Consider the following 18,819-nt stretch of genomic DNA (forward strand, 5'->3'; position numbering starts at 1 on the left):
ATTACAACAAATAACATCAATAAAACAAAGATTAATAAACATTCAATCAATAGATTCAACTATGACCTTCCATCAGAGATCCTCTCCCCTCCCCTTTCTCTCTCTTGCACTCACAGTTCTGAATTTTCGCGAATTTGCAAGAGATGCCACTCGAATCGCGAAAAGAGTGAGAGAGAGACGCCTTCTATCGACTCTCAAGCGACGTCGACGCGTCGCGTCGCAAATTGTAGACGCGTTGTCGCGCAACTCGATATCTCTACTCCGGTTTATACCTCCGTTTTCCACCCCTTCTTGCAGGAGCAGTGCCACAACCAGCAGGATAGTGTGGAAATGGCCGACAAGAAACCCGAAAATCAGTATTACACCCGGCCACCAAAACTAGGAACATGGGAATCGTTACGGATTTTTATTTGGAATTCGGAAACCGGACAGTTTTTGGGAAGAACCGGAAGCAGTTGGGGTAAGTCTTTAACTGTTAACCAAATGTAGAACTATCTCTTTTCTCTGATATAATCATTTGCATATATATTATCTTCCAAAGGAAAATCCGATGCAATAACCCTTTGACCTTTTCGCACCATTTTATAGTCATGCTAAAGCCTTTATCCTCCGGTGCATTAGTTCCTCCCCCTACCCCTACCCCTCCCCATGACCTTTTGACATTATATAAGACCTTTTCTCCCAATGGAGCAAATAATTCCTAAGCATGTTGTATATTCAAATATTTTGTGATAAGGGTTGATGTCCTTATCCAGAGACCCATATCCTGAAGGAAATAAGCTGGTGGAGATGGCGCCGCCGCGGCGTCCTTTTAGATTTCAGAGGGACGACGCCCGTTATGCAAGTCCCATTTTGCTTAACGGGCTGAGGGTTGGTTTTTAGGACGGGTGCATTGTATATTAAATGGTATCTTTATTTTCAGCCCTCTTGCGTGTTGCACTTTGATTGTGTCGTCTAATTTAGAAGGCTTTTGCATATTGAGCGGTGAATGTACATTATTGATTGTTGCTATGCAGTAAAATTTGGTGTTTCAAGATGGGATTTGGGTGAACAAAGGAATTTTTATGCAACCGCGGGTTATATATTTATTAAATTTATAGTTTGTTGAGAGTTTCATTAATACTTTAGAAATTCATTAGTTTAAGCTTGATTAAAGTGCCCTAAGAATTTTTTCTCTATCGAGTTATTTTATTTTATTTTAAGTGAGATTTATTGATTTCCCAATATAAAAAACTTTTCTTGTCTATTTTAAATTTCTTTTTAATTCACACTAAGTAAATGAAATATACAGTGTGTAGAAGTACAATCAACAGAAATTTTTCGGTCAGATAGAAAGACATTAAATTAATTTATGTGCACTTATAACCGGATTTTCAACTGTTAAGGTGGTGATGGTAAAGTTTTCTCTGCTCACATTCACTGTTCAATCTGGAAAAGTACCTTTCTTATGTTTTTTAGAATTTCGTCATATTTTGTTTAATGCTATGCAGTAAAGTTTGATGTTTTAAGATGGGCGAACAAAGGGATTTGTATATCAAGGTTGATTAAAGTAGTCCACCAGTTACTCTAATCGATTATTTTATTTGAAGTTCGGATTTTCATTGATTTTTCAAAACTAAATATATATATATTTTTTCTATTTTACATTTATTTTTAATTTACACTAAATGAATAAAATATACACAATTGTCATATAAAGTCTCTCCCTCTATATATTTTACAGATAACTGTAAAAACTTTAAAACTACAAAAAAACAACTAGAACATTTTTTTAAAACTAGTCAGTTAGAATGGATTACGTAATAAAGTGGATAATAGTGAATCATCCTCATCATTCCCAAATTTCTTATGTGATTCTTCTTTCTCTGTCAATAACTGAGTTTATAACTTTGAAAGCGATATTTACTTTTTTCTATTCTCTTTGATTTTGACAGAATAGTAGTATCTACTATTCTTGAATGATTTTCTTCATTTATTTATATGATCTTCATTTAGTCATATGATCTTAAGTGATCTTCTTCATTTACATAAGTTAGTTTTCTGGCCTATTATATGGTAAATCTGTTTCTTCTTTGTCGATGAATAAATATATAAGTATTAAAGCTTTTTTCGGTTGCAGCTTGTGACGGTGGTAAATTTAAAATGTCCACAGGCAATATATTTCTCGTTTTTCAAAAATTAAACACAATATCTGGTTTTCAATCATAGTAACAGATAAATTTGACACTGTCACGTAATATAAACCTTAAAAAAAGCAGATAAGCACTATTGTAATTGTTGGCCATTATCCAGTTAGAGATTGCCTTACTGTTTTTGCTGAAAGAACTTTAGAGATATCTGGTCTATTATCAACTGCTAAACTCGATAAATAAATTCACAATCGCATCTTAATGCTCAGTGGGCGATGTACGTCCTATTTGGTGTATAAGTTGTCAAAAAAAAAGGGTGCCTTTTATGTAAGGCTGGTCTTCGTTTTTACTCCATTTGACTTTCCCGATTTTCAATGAATGTTAAGTTTCCAAAAAGCTTTTTAGACAAGAAAAAAAGGAACTCCATGTTGTTTTCACCGGAAATTTGAAAGAGATATAGCACCCGGTTTCGTTGACCTGGATTTTTTAAAACCTTGCATGTAAAATCTGCGTATTTTTCAACTTAGATACAATGTCAATTATGTTCTTTTTAAAATTGGAAAAATAGTCTAATTTCAAAAAATCCTTAACTCAAAGGCTTAGACTGTGTTAAATACAACCAAAATTAGTAATGTAATAATACTTGCTGCTAACTACAAGCCTTTTTTATAATAGCTGCGTTTTCGGTGATAATAGGTTCGAACAAATTTTAAAATATAACTCAATCTAATTTAGTCTATTTAAATCGCCAAAAAAGACTGAGAAGCTTTTAAATTACCCTATAGTATATAACTTTCTTTTAGCATATTGGCCTACAAAAATAAAAGAAAACAGATCGATACGAAAATCGGGTCGGTTGGAAATCTTTTAGCGCGGAAATTGGAATTTTATTGGTCGATTGCCAGCAAATTTATCATTCCAAAGGATCTTTTATATGATTTACTGGATTTCCACTGGTTTTAGGACACGAAAGGGGTTGATTTATTTATAGTTCTTTGTTGGCAGTAGAGGCACCCAACATAAGCACATTCCTTTCTTAAATTATATAATATGAGGAAGAAATAGTTCTACTCTTAAGTCTTTTTTTTTGACACGGTTTTTGCGGGCTATTACGAAGAAAAACATTTACAAAATTTTGAAATTTTTTCATCGCAACTAACACTTTAAAAAAGTCAATATTGTATTTCCTGTAAGAAATACCTTATCCTCCCCCGGATATGTCAGCTTACAGAAACCTGATTCTTTTAAATGTATACCCCTGCAAGTTAAAGGCAGTAAAAACATAGGGGCGTTATTAATATTATACAGGATGGTCCATCCTAGACGTACCGTAAGGCATTTTTTCGAGGGAAAAATTTTCTCCTGGTTAGTGAAAATATGTTTTATTTGAAAATCATTGATTTTATATTACAATAATAGAAATGTTTAATTAATATTGACCTCTAGTCTTTGACAATATTATTATATTTTACAGGAAAAGTCTAATTAGGTCACTTTATAACAGAATAAAATGCAAACTATATTTCTTTATTATTTACAAGCGATACGTAACAACTACTTCCGGAAACTATTAGAGCGAGATTAAACTATACACGAATAATAATTAAAACAAGCTTCCAGAGTATGTCAGTTGATTATTTATTATTTATAAGATAACAAACATATTTGTTGTAAACAATTTTTTTTAGTCAATGAACATTTTGGATAAAATTATCTTATTCAAAATGGTATTTTAACACATAATATCACAAGCGTCGCATAACATTTTTTGGATACAGGGAAATGAAAGGCAAAATAACTTTTAAAAAATATCAAGGTTGTGGCTTATAGTTTATCTGCCTCAGCTTTCTTTCTGCTATATATTGATTTTTCTATTTTATCTATGAATTATCTACGATGTTTGAAAAAATGGAATAATTTTTGTTTTTGTAACTTTTCATGGTTTCGTACCTGTACTCAACATATTTTTTTCAAAAACAGTAGATATTTTGCCATTTATAGATAGACATTATGCGGCTCTTTAATTATAGAATTCTTCGACTATTACTGAAGCAATCATTGGCATTCTTAAGGTAGAACTCACCTTTTGGATCACAAAATATCAACATCTTGTGGCTCTTGAATTGCACAAATGGAATTGAATTCTTCGAATTCTTGTAGTAGAAGATGTCAAATTAAAGTTTTTAGAACGAAAGTTGCTATACTTAACGTAATCGTTCATTTATTGTGCTTTAAACAATATCTAGTAATTAATTAATGTAGTTCTTGAATTCAAAATATTTCAAAGGCTTCTCTAACTATGATTAAAGGTATATTGAAGGTAATAAAATTACTACAGTAAAAGAGGATATGTTGAATTTTTCAACTTTTATTTATTGTTTGTTAATATAGTCTGAATATTCTTAAAATGATAAGTTTTTCTATTAATTTGCACTCGATAAGCATTTTTCATAAATCTTATCGATAAACATCTTATGATATTTAAGTCTGAAATAAAGTATTACGTCTGAAAAAAATTAAAAGTATTAAACTTTTCAACCTCATTTTTTTGAAATCAGTAAATATGCGGCAACTCAGGATAAGTATTCATTTATAATTTAAGTATTAAGAACAGTTCTTGATTTTCCGGATCTGTTAATGATGATTTAAGCACATATTGAAATTGTTGCAGTAGAAGGAAACATATTGAAATTTATATTATAGAATTCTTTTTCATCAATAAAAATCTTGATACTGGGTGATATACTTACTTATACCTTCTTAAAATATGAAACTTTTGTAATTTTTTAACTTTATCATTGCTGTTCTGACGATCATTTCTTCGAAAAAAGGAATCACTTATCAGATTTTTCAGGAAACATATTTAAGTCTGAGATTTTCCTTCATTATATGAATCACTTTAATATGTTTTCCTCGTAAATTGATTATCCTTTTTCTGTAAGCATTATTTCATAAAGATCCTTTATAATATTTGATCTAAGAAAAGTTGCCACGTCGTAAAATATAAAAAATGTTACACTTTTCAACCTTATGGTGTCGCTGCTGCTCTTAATATCATTTTATTGAAATCAGTAAATATTTTGCCATCTGATTATAAATATTATGCAGGCTTCAATCTGAAGAATTGATAAACTATAATTTAAGAAATGATTGCAGTAGATGATGAGACATTGGAATTTTTATTACAGGACATCCTGTATTCAACAAAATCACTCCCATCTGCTACATATCTTGGTGATCAATATGATGCTGTTTTTGTGGGTTTCCTTAAAAATTTTTAACTAATATTGAAAGAATCATTAAAATTCTTTAAGAAACAAATTTAATTGTGACATCTTAAAATATGAAAAATGTTAAATTTTTAAAATTTTACGGTCCCATTGCTGTCCCCAATATAATTTATTTGGTCATTTGGTTATAAATATTATGCAGTTTCTGATCTGCAGGATTCGTTAACTATGATTCAAAAAATTATTGCAGTAGGAAGTAAGAAATTAGAATTTTTATTAGAGGAGTTCGTGTATTCAACAAAATCAACCTCATTTTCTATATTAGTAAATATCTTTATATTTTTCCATTCATACGTATATATAATATACTCTCTCTTACTTCTACAATAATATTGGAACCATATCTCACTCTTTTTCTATCTCTACTAGCTCATATCTGCTTCTCAACTACCGTTCGCCTCACCCGATAACACTTTTCGTAACGCATTCGCCAGGTTACTCCCCAACTTAAGTTAGCGTAAAGAAGTTTTACTTAAAAAAGCCACAGAGTATAATATAAAAATGTTTTAGCTTTGACTCTATCAAAATTGGGTAACTCTAAAATCCCTAGACAACGCAAGGATCGACTTTAGATATAATAACGCTTTCACTCATGTAAAAATAGAAGATGATTAAAAAACAAACAAGATTCTAATCAAAAGACAACAATTTACCAAAACTTTTTATCCTTGGCTTAAAGGATGTCTTCAAAAAACTTAATTGGCAAGAATACGTGGTTAATCATTGTCAACACTGGCAAACAGCTTAAAAACATGTTTCGAAAATTTCAGTGAACATCGCTTCAAATTGATAGACAAATTGAGATATCTAGGTAACTATTAACGATCAACCCCAACCTATCTCAGAATATATTTACTTGCGTCACAAAATTCAGATTGACAAGGAAAGTGTTTAACTCCTGTTTGATGCTGCTGTTCACATCTGGACTCGAGACAATAGCAATTACCCGCAAATTTTCCAATAGGCTGCAGACCACTCAACGAGCGATGGAGAGAGCTATGATAGGAATTACTTTAAGGGATAAAGTTGGTAACGAGGAAAATCAGAGAGATGTACTAAGGCTTGTGGTGCAACTGAAATGGATCATCCTCGGTATATGACCGGGAGCAAGGGAGGATGACCAAAGATGGGTGCATAGGATATTAATTTGGCGCACAAGAGAGACCTAAACGAAGCATCGGTAGACCCCAGCGACAATAGCGAGACGATATTCAAAACGTTGGAATTGAAGCCGGAAATCCTATCTTAAGGATAGAAGAGCATGGACAGATTTAGAAGAAGCTTACACCAAGAAACGACATGGTCTCATAGTCGTTTTTGAGTCAGTTTTATATTACATCTTATTGTTTTTCTTTGTAATTTGAATTTTCCAATAATTTTTAATATGGTTTTCGACTAACCAACCACCTATCAAAGAAAAAAACTCCTCCGTTAACTGACATTTAAAAACGGCGCCAACGTAACCGACGACGCCGTCTGTCGTCAAGGGTGCTGCATTGATCGATAGATCCCTCCACTTCCCCTGTTCTCTTACGTATTTATCTGTGGGGAAAAGCAACCCTATGCCCGTCACTGACCCAGATACGAATCGTGCGCCTGATACAGCCCGAAGCAATGAGAGAGAAGTAGAAACTTAATTTTTTTCCTTTTTTTTGTTGGGCAATATTCGACCCTTTTTAATAATTTATGAGGAGTGCGTAGTCAGGTGTTTAAGATCAAGGTGACTTTCTAGAAAGTTAAACTTATTCTTTTTTCTCTATTTACTGTACCTGTGATTCTGTGTCTGCCTGCTCATACTGCCAGGATTATTAAAGTCCTACAGGAGTAAAATATTGAAGATTGAACCTAACATATTCTTTAAATCTCAGTCCTATTAAAGGACAATTTTAAATAAAGAATAAGGAATTGTTTTTTTCTTCTACTTCGGCTTCGGACAATTTTTACTTATTTATTGACATTCAAAGTTTTCCATACCATACAACAGTACTGACCATACATAACAATTTGTAAATCTTATCCTGAAAATGAAGTCATTTAGTAAAAGACTTTACTTTTTCCATTCGAGATTTTATTTCTACGTCTAAAGTCCTGTTTTCACAAAATCGAGTCCCCATATAGTTAATTTTTTCACGGGTTCTATGTCATTACTATCGTATGAGAGTTTCACATTCTGAAGCTCAACTAATTTGCAGGCGATTGATAAAAAGTTTGTCATTTTTATGTTAATGTCAGTTTCCATAAGTGGGCCACTTAGTCAGTATAAGCCAGCCTATAATTTGAAGCAATTTTTCAAATGGTCTAACTTAAGGGAATATCGCATGGTCAGAATTAACATGATGCCTTTACGATTATTTTGTGTCCTCAAATAGTTATTTTAAAAATAGATTCTGAGCCATATTGTTAGATCAATAAACTCTGTCTCTGGGATGATTTGGCCTCTTTATACGCCATTTAACATAATTTCATTAAGGTTATTTATGAAACTTAAGTCTTAGATGACGAGGTTCTTGATTTATAAGATATTTTAACTATAATTGAAGAAATAATAAGTCCTTAATCTATAATTTTTACCAGACTTTGTTATTAGGTGTTTCTATGCTCAAGATGCGAGATTAACATGATGCGGTTTTTGAATGATTTCTTCAATTGCAGTTAGAGAATTGTATATATTGAACAATGACTAAAGAAATCATTAAAATTCATGATATAGAAGATAAGATCAAAATTCTTGTTACAGGCGTTTTTAGACTAAACAAAATGGTTTGCCATTAAATATCACATATAGCGATCAACATGAAGAAGACTATCCTTACTCCACTTTCTTGTTATACATTTAACTACTCTCACTTCAATTTGATCTAAGTGCCTATTATGATTAACACACCTTTCTAATGCATCTTATCCTTCTCCATTGTGTTCTGTCCATCATTCATGCATCATATAACTTCTTCATAATTATCTAATGTGATTACCTCAAAAATACAACTGACTAGAATAAACTTATAACAAGATTAAGGATTTTATATAAGACACACACAACGATTGATTCTGTTTAATTTTATTATTCTTATATGAAATCCTCGTGTATTGCACTCCTGTAAAAAAGTGAATCTTTTCGAAATATTTTTTATCTAATTAATCAGCTGCCTGGAATAAATCCAACTTGGCCAGTTCCGTTTTTCTCATTAACGGGAAAATTAAACAAAATTCATTAAGGCACCCTTCAGATTGGAAGTGCGATTGATGATTTGCCGAAAGGAACTTGATTAATGATTAATTATATTGAGCTCTCAGATCCAATTTTAAGATAACTTTTAGGGGAGGTGGGATATTTCGTTATTAAATTTGATGACTAACCAAAGATTGTAGAAGAGGATTAATTAAAAAACATTAAGAATAATTATAGATCTATAGCACATTACAATTTACTTCATCAGAAATAATATTATCAACACGTTATTTCTTTTAGCGAAAATTCTCCTATTTTACATCCTCTTCTATATCGTTCTGATTGGATTCTTCTCAGCGATGTTGGTAGTTTTCTTCCAGACACTGGATTACAAGGTCCCTAAGTGGCAACTGGATAGTTCTTTGATAGGAAGTAACCCAGGTAAGTTGAATGTCACATGAATTTTTAATGTTTTTGATTAAATATGAGATGAATAGTCATAAATTAGATAAGAAATCATGATATGATGATGTTCATTTTGTAAATCATCATTTTTCACTGAAGGTATTTTGAAACTGCTTAAAAGTTTAGGAAAAAAGAAAAGACAATCAAATGATTGTTTCTTTTTCAAAACTCTTGTATACAGAGAATAGGGTAGAAAAGGACAACAACTACAGTTTTAATTGTATAGTAAGTAAAAACGTTACTGATATAATAATATCTGTTTGCTTATTCTTTCAGTGTATTCTTCAAATGATATGAATTATGCTGATTTGGCAGACAAGTGTGATTTTATCAAGTATAGTTTCTCTTATCTTTGCCATATTCCCTTAGATCTTAATGGTATGTTTTTATTTTTTCTTAGGAAATCCACTTCATTTGTTGTTTAACAATTCATTGAATTCTGGTGAATGTCATTTTGCCTTAAAACACTATACTCTAAGGCTATTATTTAAGTTAGATAATAAGAATTATGTGACAAATTATCATCGTTCAAAAATGCTGGATTCACTAGCGAGTAAACATAGTTTATGATCTTGAATGAGATTTGAGTTTTCATGCAGAATTATTAGTCATGGCATACAGAGAGGTAGACAGAGAGAATTTATATATTTAGACCATACAAAGGTCAAATTTGGTAAGATCCTATTATACTTTACAATAAAATGAATTCGAATTATGTGTTGGAGATGCAGTACACTCAGTCAAACAGTCTACGAAACAATTAAGGTTCTACTAGAAGTATCCCAAGTATCTCATGGAGGATCAATTCTATTTTCAATATTTATTATATTTTCTTATTTTGGTCGAGGCTATGCATACTTCTGCTGTTTTCAGAGGACATAATATTTTTCGAATTTGTTTCTTCTGCTTATAATGCACAGTCTGCGAAAAGATCAGAACAGAATTTAGATTAGTGTAATGTTATACCTCTTCCACTGTCCATCAAAATTAAAAACCTTGGAGTCACATGTAAGAACCATATTAAAACTGTACTGCTGTTTTACCCATTTAGTATTGGAGTACTGCTTTGTACTGTAGTTTCAGTGGCATGCTATTTAGACTATGAAAAATTAAAGGGTTCAGAGGAAATTCCTTAGGATGCTGGCTTATCATTGAGGCTTTCCCAGGAAGAATACGAATATGTTCATTCGTAGTTAGTCCTCAAGCTTTAAGTCTATCAACTTTATTTGCAGGGAGGCAGATGACTGGTGTTTGCTTTTTTACATAACCTCATTCCTAGTCTCTTAAATTACTATGTTCACATAAAGTCTCCTAAATAACTATGTTTAATTTTACTGCTCAAAATAGTAAATTTTTTCTGTACCATTTTATCCCACTAATTATGATAAGATTAATAAAAATTTTTAAATCGTATTTAAATTTTTTAAATTGCATTTATTAATGGTTCTTCTAGGTCTTGGATTCAGACCAATGCCACCAGAGAGTAACATTGAAAGTACCCTAATTTGGTACAAACCATCGGACATTGGAAATATACAGTACTGGCAGAAAGAACTTAATAAATTCCTTGTTCGTGAGTGTTAAATTTTTATACAGTTTTCGGTAGGTGTTAACGGTAATATTAACCTATTTTTTCCAGATTACAACAAAAGCAACAACCCCCACGCTGACAAGCTAGAAGACTGCCCTCCACACCAAAGACCTTCTCCAGGAAAAGTTTGCAATGTCCAGGTGGATCATACTTGGGGTCCCTGCTATCCAGGCGAAGGATTCAACTATGGATCGCGAGATGGTGGTCCATGTATCTTCCTCAAGCTTAACAGAGTAAGAGTGTTTATAATTTCATCACTCTGGTTAATGTTATACGTATTGAATTTGTTCAGATCTACAACTGGTTGCCAGAATATTACAACGACTCCAACATAGACCAAGTGCCAACCATGAAAGAAAGTCTTAAGAAAGAAATTAGGTCAGCCCCGGTGAGTTGATGTAAATCATTTAAATAGAAGATTTATAATTTATGAAATTATTTTAGAATAACAAAATCGTGTGGGTAACCTGTGAAGGTGAGAATACTGCCGATATTGAACATATCGGTCCCATAAGGTATATTCCACAGAAAGGTTTCCCATCTCAGTACTTCCCTTATTTGAATCAGGAGGGGTATCTTAGCCCGCTTGTAGCTGTACATTTTGAAAAGCCAAAACGTAAGTAAAACTAAAATTATTGCCAACAAAGCACTCATAATAGCCATACTAAACGGTTTGCCAAATAAAGTTTTATCTCATTTAATTAAGTTAATTGAGTCATTTCAGCCAGGGGTATAACGAGCTTAAAATTCCAATAGGGAAAATTAATTAAAGTCGGAAAAATAGCGGTTGACAAAGTTATTAGCTGAATTAATGTCGCTGACATCATAATTTTATAAAATGTTTATAAAGTTGTAAAAAGTTGTAAAGTAAACTGTAACTTTTATTTAAAAATATTGAGAATAATTTGGACCGAGACAGTTCAATTTAAAACTTCCTAATTCTTTCATATGACCAACAGAAAATAAGATTTTTGGTACAAATGGTGTTGAGAGAACCATTGTGATTTAAAAATCGATAAATATCTGGTTACTGTATATGAAAAATCCTTAAAATCATTTAGATTGAGAAAAGTCCAATTGATAAATTTGTTATTTGTATTACAAACAGAAACGGAGATATTTGGCAAACATGGTGTTGACATGACGACTGTGATTTAAAGTCCAGATATCTTGGGAAAAACCATTACTCTATGCAAGAATGCTTAGAATTATTTCGATAAAGGAGACTCTAATCTATAAGTGGTCATTAAAAATGTTTTAATCGACGGAAATGGAGACATGGAGAAAAAATTATATCGACTGTACTAAAATACCGTTGAAACGTTTGCTCCTGTTAACAATATTTGTCCAATAACTATAGATCTTTTTATTTTTTCCAGGTGGCGTCCTGATTAATATCGAATGCAAAGCGTGGGCGAAAAACATCAAGCACGATAAAGCAGACAGGAGAGGATCCGTCCATTTTGAACTAATGGTCGATTAAATCCTTTCAAAAATAAGGTGAAGAGGCTTTTAACAACTGCCAAGACTCGACCAGCAAAGGCCCATATAATTTTTATTTAAATTCTGTTTTTTTTTTATGAGAAAGTCGAGAGAAGCTCTTAAGAAGGCTTTGCTGTGACAGATCGTAAACGCCTCAACTTACTTACTATAGAATAAATAAATAAAATGATACAGCCGTGGAAAATTTAAAGTTGATTTTGTATTCATCTCATCATAATAAATTTATACGGATGTTGTACCAGTAAAAAATCCAGCTACAAAATCATCATTAAATTGCATATACCAACTCCACATAAATAGATTGTTGTTTAAGTATCTTTAAAAAAAATAATAATATCCAAGCATAAAGTCTGTTATTTGTTAATAACAAAAAAATATTACGCATTGTTGTAAATGGACCTTTCTCGTGAAATCGGCCATAATTTCGCGATTAGAGGCTCAAAGTAGTAAACTCAAGTTAGCGTCGACGTTAAGTTATGCCTAAAGTTTAAAAACGCTGTTTTAGATTTTAAAATCGGAAAAAAATATGAAATTTGTAGCGTGTGATCCCCGTACTAATATAATATGATATTTAGGTTAACATTTTTAATTGGCTTCAATATTATTTATAAGTCGTTAAGTTTGTGATAAGGATAAGAAGTCGGCGTGCATCGGTTCATTAATTTGTAAATAGTAAATAATTTTTGCTTCTTTCGCATTTTAGCTCAAAAAACAACAAACAACAGTTTAATCAACTGTAGGACGTAAGGTTTAAATTAAGCAAACATTTCGTTTCACTTCTCATCTAATTTTATGTATTGTATATGCTTTCTCTGTAAATTAATCAAGTTTTTGTCAAAAAAATTTCAAATAACTTTGTTTCTTAAAACTTTTCTGAGCGGTACGAAAGTTTTAAGGACACTCAGAATATACCAAAAAAAATATTGTTATTGATAGACCTAAACTTAAGTGTTAATAGTACTTCATAGAATTTAGTATATTTTAGAATATATTATAAAATGTACGAATTGGGACATAAAAGCTGTTTAGGACTGATTTTTGTTGGGGCACATTTTGCATATCAAAAAACAGTTTGTAATTAAAAAAAACATTCATAAAGGGTTTCCATAGTTTAAAATATTATAGGTGTTTCAGAGTTGTTGCGATCAAGATATAAAAATATTTCTTACGGATATTGATGTAGAAATACGTAATTTCTAAGACACAGGATGCTAAGTTTAAAAATGAATAGTTTCTATTCATAAATTTAAAACATTTGTGCTCTTTTAAACTTTAATAATTTATTAAATGGCAATTAATAGGCAATAAACCAATTAGATTTTATCTGGATCACCCTACAGTTTTTGTGAGAGTATTAAAAAAACTTTGATATTTAAGTTTAGCAAAAATAGAACTAAGTGATTTAAAAATCAAAATATTTCAAGATCGAGTCACTTTACTAGAAAAATGCTTATAATCAATTTGTTGATAGAAAAATGTCTAATCTACACATTTGTTAAATAATTGTTGTTGCAATGTTATATATATATATATTGGGCAAAATTGCTGTTGATAGGACCACATTGAGTTGAAGGTTGAAAGATCTCAAGATCTAGTCACTTAATGAAAAAAAATCCTTTAATAATCTTAATGGATAAGAATCCAAATTACACATTTGTTTTCTTATAAATTTAATGTATGATCAACGGATATATTGATATTCGATATCTAATATATGAGCAAAGTTGGTCTTGACAAAATCACTATGACTTGAAGGTCGAAATATCGCGACATTTAGTCACTTTATGAACTTTTTTCTTAATAAGGATAGTAGTGAAATATACAAAATTTGGTGAATCGATAAATGAAATAATGCAAGCTTATGGGTAATGTAATGGCGTAAGTTAGTTTAATGGGATACAAAAGACTATGTGTGTCGGTACGGCTCTATGGTAGTCATTCAAAACCAATATATGAATTATCAGTGACAGTTTGATTGCACAGAACTCACAGATACGTCATCAGCATAACAAACCTTGCCTCTAATGTGATTGAGACTTCCATAGAAAGCAACATGGCAGTGTCTTGTTCTGCATCTCAGCAAGGCCTTTAATTGTATTCATTATTAAGAAACTTATTAAGAGCTATCATAACTTTAAATATGGTAGTAAAAAACTCATTGACTCTTTCCATAGTTGCAGATGGCTGGTGGTCTATCGGCAACGAAGGATCTTAACATTGGAGTCCCATAAGGACCACTCGATCCATATTATTTAGGGTTATTGCAAAATATGCTTTCTTATGACGATCACGCGATAGTTCTTTATGCTGCTAGTACCTACAAGCTGCTCATAAATCAGTTATTACTTTATCATTCACCCTATAATTTACGTTTACAAAGGTGCAGAAAGGGTTCTCAGTATTAAACAATTCAATATTTTGCCAGATGTTGTAAAGTCTGTTTTAATTCTTTAAAAACAAGTCTCAAAATGTTTCAAAGTACTAATGCCTTTTATTCCTTAAATAAATATTTTTGTTTCAACTTTAACATTTTTATTGTCTCTCACAATAAATATGAGATATAATTTCCATTTGACTAAATATGAAATTCCTGGAAGATATAAAAAAATTTAAATTAAATGCAAAATGTCATTAAAGGTCTGGAGCCAGACAAAAGATTTAAGTTTGTAACATTAATTTTTTAAAGAAAACCAACATGTATTCATATTGACTTCTTTGGCCTCTAGGCAACTAAGAAAAACGGCCAGCAGATGTGTGTTAATTATTTAAATAAACCATAAACTATTTTTTTAAACCGGTAAAAGCATTTTAAAGTTATTAATAAAAAATTGTTTTTTTTTTAAACTTAACAGATTGTATCTTGAAAACGACGCCTTCTCTAACTTTTATTCGTAAATAATTTTTCATATATTTTGGTTAAACGAACTCACAAACACTCTTTATATATATTATAAAGGACACTATATTTTAATTTAATTTTTATAAAAAATATCAGTTTGGGGATTACGCACAAAAAAGCGCGCTTTCAATATCAACAAATTGCAATTTTTTATAAATTTCTCCCCTTTCCATGGAATCCCCTTGCAATATTATTTTCATGAGCAAAAGCCCCATATCACAGATGAATACATTTTAAGGTAATTCAGTCAGTATTCATTCCATAAGTTTATTAAGATAAACGTTGTCGCTTTAAATGTAAAAATTTTTAATAAAAATAAACTCTATCCTATATAAAATTTGTAAAATATTATTGACAGGTTAATTAAGTCTTAATAATATTGACCCTATTGTATTGTATTTTTCAATATTATTTTTAATTTACAAAATGCTACAATTGTTGTTATACTCGTGGCAATATATTTGGAGCAATGGTTAATAATTTTTTTGTTAATATTTAAAGTTAATTTAAAATATGGTGGATGGAAGGTCTCTCTAATCTCCATCCAAGGAGGACAATAAACTGTAATAATGTCCAAAAGAATTTCCAGCAATAGGGAAAAATTATTATTTTCTATTTCCTTTTTCACCATATTTTAATCACTTTAAAAGTAAATAAACAGGGTTAAATATATAACATATTATATATTTCTCTCTCTGTCTATTTTTGGGTATCTTACTTAGTTTAATTTTAAATAAAATATTTTTTTCACATACAGAACGCATATAATGGTAGTTTTAACATAGTCGTTTCTTTATGTAGAGGAAAATTAATGATACTGCGCGCTATCACAACGTGGTTACTCGTTCGTGTTTTTGTTAATTCTGTACTTTTTTGCTTAAATGTGTGATTTTTTCAATAAATTTAGGTACCTTAAATAAATAATATTAGTGGTTCTAGTTATGTATTTTTTGTCTTTATATAACCAAAAAAACTCGAAAAAGGACTTTTTTCCGGACAATCTTAACTTTGACTCTCCAAATTCCGCTTCAAAGGTGATATATTTTAAATATATTTCGATGCCTTTTTTGTATAGTAATTTCCCTGTGCTTCCAAAATAGGCCTCAGTTTTGGCAATCTAATCTTCTTCATTTAAGTGAAAATTTCTTTCCTTGTTCAATTTAATCAATTTCATCATCAGTTTTATTCATTTTTAACATAGTCCGATGTCTTGGTGAAATGAACTTTTCTTTTAACCCTTAATTTGCTTGCAATTTTAACGTCCCCAATAACGCCGTACAATGTTTTTTCCTTTTCACGCTAATCGACAAATATTATTATTATTATATTAATATTATTCTGTGTACATCCAACATTCCCTGCCAATCGTATATGATATACTTATAACCTACAGTTTAATAATTATACCTCGTCCATATACGGTTGGCAAATATACCGATAATTTTATTTTAAAAACTGTTTTTTTGATAATCAAATCTAGATAATCAAAAATTGTCTATAACCAAAAAAAAACTAAATATCGATTTATTTGCAATGAATTTTGCAAAAAAAAGCTACAACTACTGCAACTTTCATAGCAATATGCCTTGCTTTCGAGAAATAAAATAGAGTTTCTTCACATTTTACTCGAAAACCTTAAGGTTATATAAGAAAAGTATATTAGATACAAAAACTATCGATTTTTTTAACATTTATAATTTTCTTAAAAACATTTTTTTTCTCAGGCAATTATTTTCTGTTTTTGTTAACTCTATCCTTTTAAATTTGATATAATTATTTATACGTATATTAATGAATAATTAATATAAAAACAGTGCTATTAGATTGATTATTAAGGACAAAAAATGGTAAAAAAGAATTTGTTATTGGCAAAATGTTTGGGGTGGGTGTCGATGGGTAAGGGTTGTGTTGATGAAAAATAATGTTTTTATAGAAAATATATGTTCAATATTTAATTTAATTACACTATTTATTTAAATTTAATACAATTTGATATATAAATATTTAGGACAAAAACATTGATTTTTCAGAAGAATTTCATCAAATATTTGAGGTGTAGTAATTGATTCTAAAATTAGATATGTAAGCCCGTGTCCTTTGTAAATAGAAGTTTTTTAAGTTTATACATTATCTTTTTAGATCTTCTCTGGTCTGTATTATCTAAAGTCATTAGCATCTATGAGAAATGTAATTTTGTTAAATATATAGTGTATGTCCTGAGTTAAAAATAAAACTACGAGATCAAGGTAAAAATCATTGAATAAATAAAAAAAAGATCTACATAAAACTGCTTAAAATTAAGTCATAAATATGGCCGTATATCGATGAAGCAAATTGTTTACTTAAGTACTAAAGATATCACAATTATATGATCACTTAAACTTGAGATAAAATTGAGTTAGGGTAATTGCACTAAATTTTTCTCTATATCTAAATAATTGTCACTACCACATTGGAACTTCAGTCTTCTGGTGGCGTCGTTGATGGTACCTACAAAATGATAAAGAAACCAAGAAGAATTTAATCTTTACTACAGAAACTAATACACTAACTTACCTATAATTATTACTATTATTCCTAGGCGATCTCTCTACTGAATACGCTGACATAATGGAGTCTACGTCATGCTGGTCAACTGTAATATGTCGATCACTCGGGTACCTCCAAGGTAGGGAGGTTGCTAGTTCGAAGTTTTGCTTCCCTATGTCATTAGGGCTCAGGTGACTGCCATTTGAAGACGATGGTTTGTCTTCTTTTTGTTTTGAAGAGAGTCGTCTATAAGTTAGTTTTAAATTTTAATTAAATATACATTTTTACTTCAGAAGAAAACTTAGTAACCCTAACCCATTAGTAATTTAAAGAGCAGTAGTGATATGGTCATACTCAGGATGTTAAAAACAAGCTTTTCTGTGTTTTATTTTCTATTCACCTTTACCCAACCACTCTCCACCTAAACCATTAAATAAATGCGTACCTAAGTATCTTATGTCCAATACTTTCAGGCTCTTCTAGTCTACCGCTACTAGTTTTCTTCTTCTGATACTTCCTTCCTTTACTATCTTCTATTATTATGTGTCTGTCATAGGGCGTGTCATAATCTACCTCAAGAATTGTAGAAAAACTGTGAGGATTTATTATTTCTATGGTCGTAATTATAACACCCGCTGTCAGGCAAATACTACCTATAAACATACAATTACATCAAAAATACAAGTTACAATTATTTTATATTATTTACCAGAAATTAAAATTAACCAAAAGCACCATCCAAACTTGAATTCTATACTGGTGCCATCCATGTGGATTATTAGAGGGTTTTCAGGGATCATACCAAAATATCCGCATACGGTTCCTAATAGGAGAAAACCGCATGTGGTCATTAGTAAGGCACCGTATCTAGGTACAACTATGAGCATTAGGTTCATTAATAACCAGCATGCAAAGGATGTCCTAAAAAATTTAAAAAAAGGTACTTAAGAATACATAAATTCACTTTGCACAAAATATTCATGACAGAACTCAAAACTTTTATGCCTGATTAAAATATAGTCAGCTTCAGTTTTATGAGTTAGACATTATATAGCGTTATCCAAGATAATTTGATATTATTTAAGTATAGGTAATCTGGAGCATAGATACACCAAATCCATGAAAGTTACTTAGAAAAAATTACTTCCAAATGATAATATAATTAGTTATTGGTACATTTCAAGCGAAATCTACGTGACAATGCTTCTTAAGCTTTCTTTTGTTTTACTGTCACAAGTGTAAAT

At 30.7% G+C, this 18,819-nt stretch overlaps 2 protein-coding genes across 3 annotated transcripts in view; one reads left to right on the forward strand and one right to left on the reverse strand.

Moving 5' to 3' along the window:
• The first annotated feature begins 155 nt into the window (after window positions 1–155).
• On the forward strand, window positions 156–15,984 carry LOC126739167 (sodium/potassium-transporting ATPase subunit beta-2-like). The gene is made up of 7 exons (XM_050444727.1): window positions 156–460; window positions 8,889–9,029; window positions 10,507–10,626; window positions 10,693–10,877; window positions 10,937–11,032; window positions 11,089–11,260; window positions 12,024–15,984. Exons 1-7 carry the CDS (start codon window positions 331–333, stop codon window positions 12,125–12,127), a joined length of 948 nt encoding a protein of 315 aa, XP_050300684.1. The 5' UTR covers window positions 156–330; the 3' UTR covers window positions 12,128–15,984.
• A 1,303-nt stretch (window positions 15,985–17,287) lies between these two features.
• Window positions 17,288–18,819, reverse strand: part of LOC126739166 (dual oxidase maturation factor 2) — a 47,376-nt gene continuing 45,844 nt past the window's right edge. For both annotated transcript variants that reach the window (XM_050444726.1, XM_050444725.1), the window contains exons 5-8: window positions 18,285–18,496; window positions 18,021–18,228; window positions 17,603–17,821; window positions 17,288–17,536 (exon numbers count right to left, since the gene is read on the reverse strand). In XM_050444726.1, coding sequence (XP_050300683.1) covers window positions 17,491–17,536; window positions 17,603–17,821; window positions 18,021–18,228; window positions 18,285–18,496 — 685 coding nt within the window. In that variant the 3' untranslated portion in view covers window positions 17,288–17,490. The remainder of the gene's footprint in view (window positions 17,537–17,602; window positions 17,822–18,020; window positions 18,229–18,284; window positions 18,497–18,819) is intronic.

Source organism: Anthonomus grandis, chromosome 8, assembly GCF_022605725.1.
Source record: "Anthonomus grandis grandis chromosome 8, icAntGran1.3, whole genome shotgun sequence".
NCBI classification, from domain to species: Eukaryota; Metazoa; Arthropoda; class Insecta; order Coleoptera; family Curculionidae; genus Anthonomus; species Anthonomus grandis.